Genomic DNA, 12719 nt, shown 5'->3' with positions numbered 1-12719 from the left:
TCTGTTGTTTAAAGAACTGAAAGACGTCTGATGTGACATGAACAGGTCGGATATTTGAGACTTTATTTCACTCCTCTCCAACGACCAGGATCCACTTGTCTCGACGGTGTCCAGACTAGACTTTTGTATTTTTCATTTCAACCTAACAAGCTGACATACATTTGTTGGGACTTAAGCCTGGCTCACACTGTGCGATATTTCCTCCGATTGTATAAAAGTCGGGGTGGCATGTCAGCTCACACTGTACGACCCGATTGTTGGACACGGCCGGAGAGCTCACACTGTACGAGTGAAATCGGGACGGAGCGTTGACAATTGTTAATAAAGTTTCATTTGAAAAAAAACAAAGGATGACGGCTGGTGAAAGAGAAGTGGAAGTTGTTGTAGGATAGAGGAAAGTTGATACAATCGTAGATATACGGATACAAGTTTCAGAAAAGTTCTGCACTGATGATCTGTACTGAAAAGTAAAAAAAAAAAAAACAAACGCCGGGTTGCGTCCTGCCGCTGGTCGCCATGACTACAGTCCTCCCTTGTCTCTCGTGATTATATTGTAGTCACACACAACTTCTGCCGGACCCTTTCATGACGTAAACGTCAAGATTTTAAATTCTAAATATTAAACATGTTTGAAATAAATTGGGACGTTAAGATTGGATCTTTGTACCGCTCACACTACAAGATAATCTGAACAGAGAATCGGGTCCGAGCAGCCTCGAGTCGGGAGCGACCCTGAGATTGTAGGGAAGGAAGAATCGGAGTTCAAATCGGCCCGATTATCGTGCAGTGTGAGCCAGGCTTTAGCCGACACATTGTTTGGACTTGTCTGGATTAAAACACCTGACTTGTAGTTGCCCCCTGAAGACATTTTAAACACACTGAGGATAAACCTTTGAGTTACTGTTCAGCTCCATAGATTCAAACAATGACTACTCTGATTTCCAGTGTTGTAACAGCTTCTGGGTCTCCTTGGTCTTTAGACCTATCACCCTGCTGTTTAAAAGTCTCTTCACTCAGTATTCATCTGGTTTAAGAGCGTGCACCAGGATGAGTTCGAGTGCTGGCTGAGAGCGTAGGATTTCCCAGCCTGAGCAGCCCCCGACAGCTCGTTCAGACCTTTAAGCTTCTTGAAATCAGACCAGACAGAAACTTTTCTTTCTTTCTTTCTTTTTAAAAGTTGGCACGCTGAGGGAAACAACTCGAGCTCAGGAATCATAATGCAGAAGTGGATTAGAAGTCGTTATCGCCGTCCGCTGAGCTTAGCGAGAGTTGGCAAGTGATAACAATGAGAGCGGATGTTGCCGCGAAGGGAAAGGGCCAGACTTCCATTTTTTATTTTTGGCTTTTGGACTGAGAACAGAAAAAGCCGCAGACGTAGGAGTCTGTGTGCTTGAGAAAAGAGAAGGCGACAGAACTCCACTTTCACTTTCCATCAGAGCCAACACAAATCAACCCCAAACTAAATGAACAATGGCCTCACATCCAAACCTGAAATATGTCCCTCTGCCTTTAGCTGAACTATCATTACCCCGCTCGTGGTATTCACACAGTTCTTACGCTAAGCCTGGGCAGAGTCCAGGGTGTGAGCCCGATTGTTTCTTTTCACTCTTTTTGTAGCAACCAACAAAGCTTGATGACAGACATGTTTGTCCCCCCTGCTCTGTTCCCATGAGAAGGCTTTGGGTGTTTCCTAGCACTCACTCACACACACACACACACACACACACACACACACACACACACACACACACACACACACACACACACACACACACACACACACACACACACACTCACACACTGTCAATGATTCAGAGGAAGGAAACCTAACTTCTGTCAGCCCACACTTTGCCCTAACCCCTGACTAGTTGCAGTGTAAACACTGACATGGACACTTCAGCGTTCTGAAACAAGTCACCACTCTCAGGTGTGAACCGCTCGGCCACCAAGTCAAACCGCCGCCGCGTTCCACGCACCACGTGACACTAATGCTCTCCAGTGATGTGTTTAGATAATGTAGTATAAGTTTATTATGGTCACATTATTACATTTATATAATTTCATCTTTTTTCCATTAATGTTTACATGCATATATAAAAAAGAAAATTCTCTAACTTATTTTTCATTTATTTATATTTTTTGTTTGTTTTCTCGATACTCCCCACTAAGGTCTGCACTTTAATGCATCACGCTGTCATGAACACACTAACACCTTTCTAACATCTGAACATAAAAATCATTGCTTGACTTTCATCGCATTAAAATGTATTTGTCTGTATTGTTGCTTATGTTTTGCTATTTTGTCCGTTTTATTTATTTATTTATTCATTTTTATTTTTGTCTTTGTTTATTTGTTCTCGCTTTAGTTGGCATGTCTATATGTTCTTGTTTCATTTTGTTCACCTTATCACCGTCTTGTCTTCCAGGAGTTGGAGTTCTTACGGGTCGCCAAGAAGGAGAAGCTGCGGGAGGCGACCGAGGCGAAACGAAATCTGAGGAAGGAAATTGAGCGTCTGCGAGCCGAGAGCGAGAAGAAGATGAAGGAGGCCAACGAGTCGCGGATCCGTCTGAAGCGGGAGCTGGAGCAGGCCCGGCAGCTGAGGGTCTGCGATAAAGGCTGCGAGGCCGGACGTCTTCGTGCAAAGTACTCTGCACAGGTCAGTGACAGCGCCGTGTTGTTTAATATTCACACCTTAGGGTAGAAGAAGACGCTGCATTAAAGATCAGCTGTGGTGGTAGAAAGTCTAGACGAGTGTGTCAACACCCTCAGACTAATTGCAGCGTTTCAGAGTTTCACCGTCTCGTAGACTTTCAAGGTCAGCAGAGATGAGGGCAAGAAAAAAAAAACCCCACATTTCCTCTTCCTCTGTTTGAAAATACATGGGTGTAGCCCAGAGAGCACAGATGTTTGATAAGTCCCCCTCTGAAAGGAAACAGGAAGAGACGTCGACTTCCCCCAAGGCTCTATGGGAAATGCAGATTAGACAAAACAAGAGGGAGGCTCTGCTCTCCAGCTGCGTCTGTGGTCCTCCCTGCAGAGACTGCAGGCGTCTCTGCGAGCCTGTCATTAAGACGAGATGGTTCAGACGTCTTTCTGCTCAGGATGGGAGAAGAAGCGCTCTCTTTGTGCTGCTAAAGATAACTCTGCTTCAAACGGCTCGTTATCATGAAGTGATTGGAAACATGAAGTCCACCCTGCAGAAACGAGTTCCCAAACCAGCTGTGCATCATAAAGCGATGTAGTTTAAAAAGATGCAGAATTAAACATCATGCCAGGAGCCGTGTTAGCGTCCATTTCATTTAGATCTTACTCTACCCAAAGACAGGGTTCAAGTCGAGGTTCAGGGAAACGTTGATCCGTCCATCACTGTGGCGTCCTCATTTCAAAGCTCAGTCTCTGGTTGGATCATCACGCTCCAAACCGCCTCTGTAGTCTGATCTGTTCCACTGTGTAACCTCAGTTGTTTCCTGCCATGTGTTTTCCAGATTGAGGACCTCCAGATGAAGCTGCAGCACGCCGAAGCCGACCGCGAGCAGCTTCGAGCGGACCTGCTGCAGGAGCGGGAGGCCAGGGAGCACCTGGAGAGGGTGGTGAAGGAGCTGCAGCACCAACTGTGGCCCAAATCCAACAGCGACATGGAGGGGGCGCCCAACGAGACCACAGCTGACAACTAACCCAGCAGCCAAACTCACGGCCCAACCATTCCCCCCCTCCCCCCCCCCCAATCGCCATGATCACCCAACATCTTCCACCAAACCCGGACCATAAACACACCCAGGAGTCCAGGGCCGGCCGCATCGTAAGACCATCACAGAAACTCGAGGACTCGTCCTCAGGCCAGGGACACGAGGACCTGTGTCCTCATTCATGCCCATGAAACAAGGAAACACTCGCACCTTCTGAACTCGCAGAACTGAAAACTGGATTCAGAGAATGAAGAGAGACAGATCCATAACAGCAGATGTGTTATGGGAGAGTTTAACGGACTTCTGTGGTAATAAGTGCAGAAGAAGACGGTGTGAGCGTGAGGAATGTGGAGTCGTTACTGCGATGTGGCCCGGAGAGCAGGAGTCAAATCGAACCGCCGCCCCCCCCACCCCCGTCCATTGCCATGACGACGATGGAGGAACACTTTATAAGCTATTTAAGGGACTACATAGCGACATGTAAAGACAAAAAAAAGACAGTTTCTTTGTTTCTCTGTGCTTTTGGAGTTTGAAAAATATAAAAAAATAAATAAATCAGAAGATGAACAAAACAAGCGAATGAACCCTCCACAGTGCCACCGTGGTTTTGTCGGTTTTTCAGGAAGCCATAGCGGTCCGCCGAGGGGGGGGGGGGGAAAGCATCGAGTCCGAAGGTCAGGCGACCCCGTCTTTTCCTCCCATTGTTGTTTTATAAAATCATTTCTGTCTCATTTCTCCGAGCAGCGGGTGAACTGGCCTCGGGCTCGATCTTTCTCTCCTCTTGGACCCCGGAGCGGGATTGGTAAATCACATCCTGCGGGGGCTGCAGTTTGAAGAGAGAGCACTTTGTTTGGGTCGATCACCAACAGTCGCCGTCTCACCCGCTCGGTTTGCATTGTTAAGCATTTGGGTCAAACCCTGAAGTCTTTATCTTGTGAAGATACGATTCTCCAGATGTGAGTGTGAGCGATGAAACCGACACGTTTTTTTTTTTACTCCATGAAAAACATCTGATGTGAGACCACAGTGGGCTGGACGGGACCCTCCCCCCCTCCCCCTCTTTGGCAAGAACCACAAAATGTTCATTTGAATTAAATTAAGGTGTGTAAATATAAATATATGTTGTTGTTTTTTAACTTTACAATAATGAATCGCACTTTGTCATAACAAGATACTGTTATAAAGCATTGTACTCCACTATCGTCTTCAGTTTACTTTGAAAACAGCGTTCTGCTCGACAGCGCCCGCAGAAAGTGTTGTTCTGTTCTCATACGGGAAAGTGTAAATAAACGGAGAGAGAGAATTTAAAAAAAAAAAGGCTCCATGTGTTGTCTGCGGACGTTCGGAGCTGCGACTCGTCTCTGTTGTAAGATAACGGACACGTGAAGCGTGAACTTACAGCGACGCGTCGGAAAGAATAAAATGGGATTTTATTCCAGCGGCGGCGGACTCGGCGTGAACCCGCCGCCGCCGCCACATAGTGGGTACAATGCAATCAGAATGTACATTGTGTTAATGCTATTTTTCCTTTGGTTGTTGATGTTGTTTTGAAACGTGGAGATCTTTGATTGCTCGTCTGTTCTGTTCCCTCCCTTCAGTAGAAACTCATCTTTACTTTCTGCATGAGATGTGCGAGCGCTCGCCGTCATATAGTCACTTATCGGGCATTGATACTGTACGTGTAAGGCTTTGATTGTGTTCTACGATATCGAGCAGTTTGTCTTATTTAGAACAAGTTATGAACACAGCGTTTTATCCTTCTTCAGAAAAAAAAAAACTTCACACACACAAAAAAAAAGATGAATGCAATGCTGGACAACCTCAAGTGCCTGGACGAGGGCGAAAGGTTTCCAGAGAAGGAGAAGTGACGAGGACGCCGTCGGGGGCGGAGCCTCTCATCAACCTTCTGTTTGCAGGGTTTTTTTTAAAATTCCAAGCCCCCCAGCCCCCCCCCCCCCCCCTCGCTCGCTCCGTCGCTCGCTCGCTCAGCAGCTCTTTTTATCAGTATTCCTCAAACATAAAAAAAAAGATGAACCAGTTTACAAACTCTTCTTTTTCGATGCAGAGAACAATTGAACAAACGCTCGGCGCTTCAGGCTTTTCTTTTTTTTTTTCTGAATGAGTGATTTTTTTTTTGTGTGTCTTCATTTGAAATCGATGATATGCATGTTCAAAACATTTTTATAGAAGACCTCGAGAAGCCGCTTGCTTTTGGTGAATTGTTACTTTGGGTTGTGTATATAAAGATTTAACTGTTTCACTCCCAGCGGCGTGTCGGGCGGCGGCGGCGTGCCCCGAGGCGGTCAGACTCGACGGCATTACGTGACGAGCGGCCCTTTTCTTATCCAACGTGACTCTGAGAGCTACGCTGCGACTTTGGCAGACTTTCAATTGGTACATTTTGTAATTGTTTTTACACTCTGAGGAGGCGTGTAGTTTACTTTCCTCATGGTTTTCTACAAAAAACAACGGGAGGCGATACCGACATTGGCTCTTCACGCTCCCGCCGACGAAGCGAAGATAAAAAAAAAAGTCTTGTTTTCTAAAGGAGAATCATTTTGCTAAAAAAGAAAAAAAATGGACGCACGAGCAGCAATAAGAGTCCAACCGAATCGACAAATACTCGCCAGTGTGAAGGTTTGAATCTGAATTTACAAATGTAAATATGTTTTTCATTTACGATATTGTATAATATATGTACATGGTGTTTCCTTTTTCAAAAACAAACCTTTTCTTACAATGGCTGTCTTGTTTTTTTGTTTTTTTGAATTTGTGTTTTAACGTTGCAGAAACAGTTCATGCAGTGCGTAAGAGAATATTCCCTACATAAACATGTTAATCCTTTTTTTTTTTTTTTTTTTTTACTGTAGAGTCTTTATATCGATGACTTTTTTCACCAGTTCATATATATTTTTAACAGTATGTTCAGTATCATAGCAGTCAGGGGGGGGTCACACGCCGGTGACTCGGCCATGTTGCAGATTGTCCCCCCCCCCTCCTCCTCATCCTCGTGTATCTTCTTTAGCCCTGTGCTGCTGCTAATACTCGATAAACCTTACACTTCTAGAAATATTTTTATGTAAGAGGTTAATGTAAGCTTTCCCATTTATTAACGCCACATATACAGTGTGAGAAATGAGCTCGGCTTGTTCATCTATCTCCCTTGTTTCCCTCATCGTTTCACGCCTTTTTCCTCATTCCCCCCCATCCTCCCGTCCAACAATGCCCCCCTCCCCCCCTCACCCCCCCTTCTCTCACGACACGGACTATATTGTAAAGTAAAGGACTTTATGAGATTATGTTTGAAAATAGCTATGCTTATATACTACAGTGACTGAATGTACAGTGTATAGATGCATTACCAGAAATAAAGTTGTTTGTCCAGATTGAACGACCCACTTCTGTTTTTTCTTTGCTGCCTGCGACATGAATTCTAATTATCCTGTAAACACTGCAGAAGAAGAGCTTCTTTTATTCTCATCTTCAGATTCAGAAACACGGGCACCCTCTCTTCTTCTGCAAGAACCAGGAAGCCACGAGGAAAATCTCAGACACAATCCTGAAGGTCTGTGATGAAAAGGTTGATGGACCCTTTTTGCCTTAAATTGATAAGGCAAAGGGCCGAGGTCGGACTCAAACCCACGGCCACTTCAACAACACTAACCACTGCACCACTGTGCAGACAGATAGTCCAGAATCATGTGAATAAGGCCTGACCGATACGGGAATCTTGGGGCCGATACTCATATCGATATTGGGGAGATAAAGAGTAAGTTACCGATATCTTTCTTAGATCTGTGTTAAAACTGACCTCCTCCATTTATTGTGTTGATCCCTCAGTTATCAAACACTTGTGGAAAAGATATTTAATGAAAATGAAGATGGTCACTCGACTGGAAAGTAACTGAGCATCACCGCTCGACACTCTGCAGAGTGATGATGTTTGTTTAATCCTTAAAGCGCCCTCTGCTGGTGACAGAGAACTGCCAGTGTAATACAATGAAACTCAAATTAAATGCTATTTGAGTAATATCTGCGCATATCTGGGATAAAATAGTCGACACAGATAGTCACTGGATATGCTGATATCAGCTGATTTTATCAGCTGGCTGATTATTCAGTCGGGCTCTAATGTGAAGGACTCAAATGGTCAGAGTGGAAGCAGCAACGGCTAACCTGCAGCCTGACCATCAGAAAACTGTGATGAAACACAACGATACAAACAGACTGTGAGATCTTTAAGTGGAGCTCATCAGGAGCCAATAACCAATAAGACTGATCCAGAACTAAACATGAACTTCTAGTCTGACAACACAGACCTGATACTGTTGGTCCGTCTGGTTCTGAGGTTCTGAGTATCTAAAGACTCATAAAACAAATGAAACAATCATCAAACGAGTTGTAGGTTTGAAAGAGAAAGAGAAAACAACATGAGAATAAAAAGATAATAACATATTCAAAGTCTCTGAGCTGAACTCAAGAGGAGGTTTTTTTTCTCTCTCCAGCGAACCAAAACAACAGTTAACCCCTCCTCCTGCTTCAGCCTCTCATCCGGTTCATGTACACACACTCGGTTTTAAGGCAGCTGCTGAGAAACCTCCGTAATTACTGAGAAAACCTTAAAAAGGAAAAGATGAGCTGCAAACACTTAACTCCAAAGGAATGTACGCTAGGTCTCGAGTTAACGCCCACTCAGCCTGACAGCACTGGATGTAAACATTCATTAGTGTCTACACAAGCTGAGTGTGTGTGTGTGTGTGTGTGTGTGTGTGTGTGTCTGTGTGTTAGCTGCAGGCTCCTCAGTGTGCGGAGCAGAAAGAGTCATGTTTATCTTCCATAGAGTCAGACTTAAAGGAGTAGCGTTGGTTAGTCATTTGGAACAGTTACTCTTCATTCAAACAATCACAATCTGTGTTGAAGAATCACACGATGTTATTTATACAAATACCCTCCTTAAGAAAAGCAGTAGTGATACATTACACACAGAACTGTGAGACGATGTGGAGGCATCATCTCGGGCAGAGCAAAGTCGATTATGTAGGAAACTGTGTTTGGTGCACTTTGGCGCCCACAGAAGGCCTCTTAGTGCAACTGCAATGTTGTTAAACGCGCAGTGCTGTTAACTCCTCCCCCTCTTATACAACGTGCATATGTTGAAAAAAAAACATCATGAGAAGCAAAACAACCACATGGACTGACTGGTTCGGTAATATTTTCAGCTGTAGGTCATATCTGTCTCTGCTTCTACAGCCCGTTGTTTGCAAACTGTTAGCATGTGCAGTATGAGTAGGGGGTATTCAGTCGTTACCATGACGACTATAGGCCGTGGCTTAAGTCTACAATGGAGAGAGACAAACACTGAACAGTCTGTAGCCCTTTTTTATACTGCAGGTCAAGCTGTCATCACGCCTTAAGACATCCATATTGATTCTGCAACAGCGAAATATTGGCGTCCCGGACTGTGACTGTGCTGAGAGAGCACGGTACAGCGGGGGCTCCACATACACACACACAGTCGGAGATGCACCTCCACACCTGTCTCGCCCGTTACGTCTCTGTTACTACCTCCAAAGACCGTACAGAGGAGGGATCACTTCGTCCCCTCATTACGCCTCTGAGACACTCTGAAACATCAGAGGGACGTAAATATGGCGCCTTGAAACAGCAGTCTGAACAGGGATTGAGATGTGCATCTTTATGAGACACAAACAGGGGGCGACAACACGTTTACACCGCCTCTGATATCAATCTCAAAATCACCCTCTGTTGTTGTTTTTAAATCAATTCCACTCTTGCATTTATTTTCTTCTTCATTGAACTAAATGCAGAAAAAAGGAGCAAAGAAAGGGAAAAGTTTTGTCTCTGGTTCAGCTTAAATCACCAGCAGCTAAAGACCTTCAAACATCATACCACACCAAAGCAGAAAGCAGCTATCCTGAATGTGTAAAGAAGAAGAGGATGTTAGAAACCAGAAGATAACAGCAGAGAGGAAACCCTCTCACAAGACGGAGCCGACATCGAGGATCTGAGAGGCTGCACGTCGCTAACAGCTGTGCTATTAGCTTCAAGCTAACACACACCGACTCCATTGTTATTGGAACTGATATAAAGATGGTTTCCTAATGATAGTCGATGTTCTATGTGTCTTTGTAGACCAGCGGCACCGCAAGGAGAATGCAGAAGAACCACTTAAAAACTTGTTCATTTCTGAGCTGCTTTAATTCTTCAATACAATAAAGATAACCAACACAAATGTGATGAAAGAACATTTCAGACTCTGACAATAAAGTTCAATCAATCAACCAATCAGCTTCACAATTTAGCGCCAGTAATGTTTTGATATCAAAGCTCTTGACTGTTATGGTTACGTTACACCAATCATACGCTGAAGACCTCCACTCAGATGGAGGAAAATAAACACAGGATCTGCGGTTGTCACAGTTTAGTTTTCACAGAAAAACAATTATACAGTAATACAATGTTCCAGAGTGTGTTCAGGATGACGGCTGGCCGCGCTACTGATGGAGACTAGCATGAGATTTAAAATAAGATTACAGATAAACAGAAAGCTTACAAGTCAATTATCCTCAATCTGCAGAAATATATTACTTAAAATGTTCCATATTATTCTAAATCATCTTCTCCATGTTCCTCTAACACTAATATGTGTCTCTAGTCTGTCTACAAACCCCCCAATGATGAGAAAAGTCCATCCTCTCAGTCTTTTCCCTGCACCACTTTTCAGAAAATGTGTGCTCAAACAGGCCGTTTGACAATTTTCCCTTCATGACATCACAAAGGGCAGTAGCCCCTCCCCCAGGTGGGTGACACTCCCACAGCTAGGTGTTTGTTCTGCCCTCTGAGTCTGCCTTCTCACCGTAAACAATAGGACATGGAGCGAGAAAGACAGAGACACCCAAGCCCTACCAGAGAGGGGTGTGTGGTCAGACACAGCTCATTTACATATTTAAAGGTACAGACACAGAAACAGCCTGTTCTGAGCAGGGCTGAAATAGAGGGGTTTATAGGCATGATCAAATACAGGATCAGAGTGGATTTAGAACAAGAAACTTTACACACATGTTTTGAGGAGCTCTGAGACTTATTTACACTGAAAAGGAGGAGAATATGTGACCTTTAAAACTGTGAGAAAAAACTTTAAATAAGTACAGCTTGTGATGCTCTGGAGAAGTCGATATAGTCATTAAAAAATAAACAAAATGAAATCTGTATTAAGTCAAGCAAAGCAAATTAAGATGGAAATCAACTGTTGGTAATTAGTGCTTCCACACGCCTTCACTGTACGTTAAGCCCTTACAGAGAACAAACGCCGTGAGAAGGGTAAAATCAGTGACCCAAAAAATAAACAAACGCTGCCAGGAGCGAAATTCAGACTCATTCTGTTAAGTCTTTACTCGACATAACTGATGGAGCAGTGAGCGAGCAGACACCGAGCCGGTCTGAGGCGGCTTCTCCGTCTGCTGCTGTGGCCCACATGGTCACAGCGGCGTGGGCCGGGATGTCAGACGGATCTAAGCTCCTCTAAAGCAGCAGCAGCAGCAGCAGCAGCAGCAGCAGCAGCGGCACACAGGCCTGTTGACTGACCCAATTACAGCAGTCACATGAGGAAGAACGCCCTGCAGTTAGCTCATTAGTCTCTGGAGTCTGAGCAGCTCTCTCAGTCTAACTCGGCCTCCTCGTCTCCCGCTGTTTTATAATGTACAGTCAATTATCAAGTCATGTTTAATTCATTTAGAACATTTGGAGGATTTCTTTTTATGAACGGCGGAAACAGGCCTTTCAGATACGCTGCTGTCAGGCGCAGAGGAAACGTGTTTTAAGACGTGTTAATGTGTCAAAAAAATAACAAAACCAACGACCAACATAGTCATGTGACTTAGACAACACAGACACCACAAACGCTCTCATTGTTTTATATGCAGTTTAACCATTAACACATCCACTCAGCAGAAAACACAAGGTCGTTTTATTAGATTGCTTTAAGTATTAGAGACAGCGGGTCACAAACCACCTACGACATACTGCATGCTAACCAAGCCGTTAGCATGCCATTAGCGTCATACTAAAATAAGATCTGGTGGTTGTTTTGAGTATTTATAAAGTGTCTGTGTCCGAGACGCAGACTTTCATACTATTCAGATTCAACATGACGTCACATTGAGTATGTACCCAATCAGAAATAATAAACTAAACCGCCCTACAATGCACTGCAGCTCTCAGACTGTCCAATCACAGAGCTCGCCAGGCGTCCAACTACTGAAACACATTCTACATGTTACCAAAGACTCCATAGTTGTACATATTTACGGGCCGGCGGTTGCATTAGCTTGATGCTAGCTCAGCCAACGGAGCTTGAACCAGGAGTACGTCACATGACCCATATTTTAGCATGTAGCTAACAGCATGCTAACAGTCGGGTTAGTATGCAGTGGGGTTTCGGACACAGCCATGGACTTGACAAATACTCAACACAACCACCGCATATCACAAACAGATTTCTCAACTGAATACACAAAGAGCTGCTGCTGTGGCGTCCTTCTAGAACAAGAAGTGACTACATTTAGGCCAGAAGGTGGCGCTAGAGAGAAGGAAGGGGTTAATAAACAGTTACACTGTTTCTGTGGCTAAACCCGGTACACACTACAAGATAACCAGATCCATTTTAGTCCTGATTAACCCTACTGACAAGACTCAGCAGTCATGGAGCAAAGTGGTACTGCACGCCCACCCGGAAGCTCAGTCTAATTTCACTGCGACTGTAAACAGAGCCAGCCAATCAGAGGAAAGTGGGCATATCGGGAGGGGGGTCTTAAAGAGACAGTAGCTGAAATGAAGCGTTTCAGGCTGAGGCTGAAATGAGGGATTTTACTGACACCAGTATCAGATAAATAAGGAGGTTTATGAGCTTCACATCTCACAACGTTTCTCAATATGTGTCCCAGAGTGACATCATTAAAAAGTGAGTTTAATAGATCTCCTTTAATTGAAGGTCATTCTTAATATATCTACAC

At 44.3% G+C, this 12719-nt stretch overlaps 1 protein-coding gene across 1 annotated transcript in view; it reads left to right on the top strand.

Annotated features, from left to right (window-relative positions):
- skia (v-ski avian sarcoma viral oncogene homolog a) overlaps positions 1–7078 on the top strand; it is a 76156-nt gene extending 69078 nt beyond the window's left edge. The window contains exons 6-7 of the mRNA XM_061058647.1: positions 2427–2657; positions 3487–7078. Of these exons, the coding sequence (XP_060914630.1) occupies positions 2427–2657; positions 3487–3675 (420 nt within the window). The 3' untranslated portion in view covers positions 3676–7078. The remainder of the gene's footprint in view (positions 1–2426; positions 2658–3486) is intronic.
- Positions 7079–12719: the final 5641 nt, after the last annotated feature.

This window comes from Labrus mixtus, chromosome 15 (genome assembly GCF_963584025.1).
Source record: "Labrus mixtus chromosome 15, fLabMix1.1, whole genome shotgun sequence".
In the NCBI taxonomy this organism is placed as follows: Eukaryota; Metazoa; Chordata; class Actinopteri; order Labriformes; family Labridae; genus Labrus; species Labrus mixtus.
The sequence above is the reverse complement of the archived record's forward strand: the minus strand, read 5'-3'. Positions and strand labels throughout refer to the sequence as shown.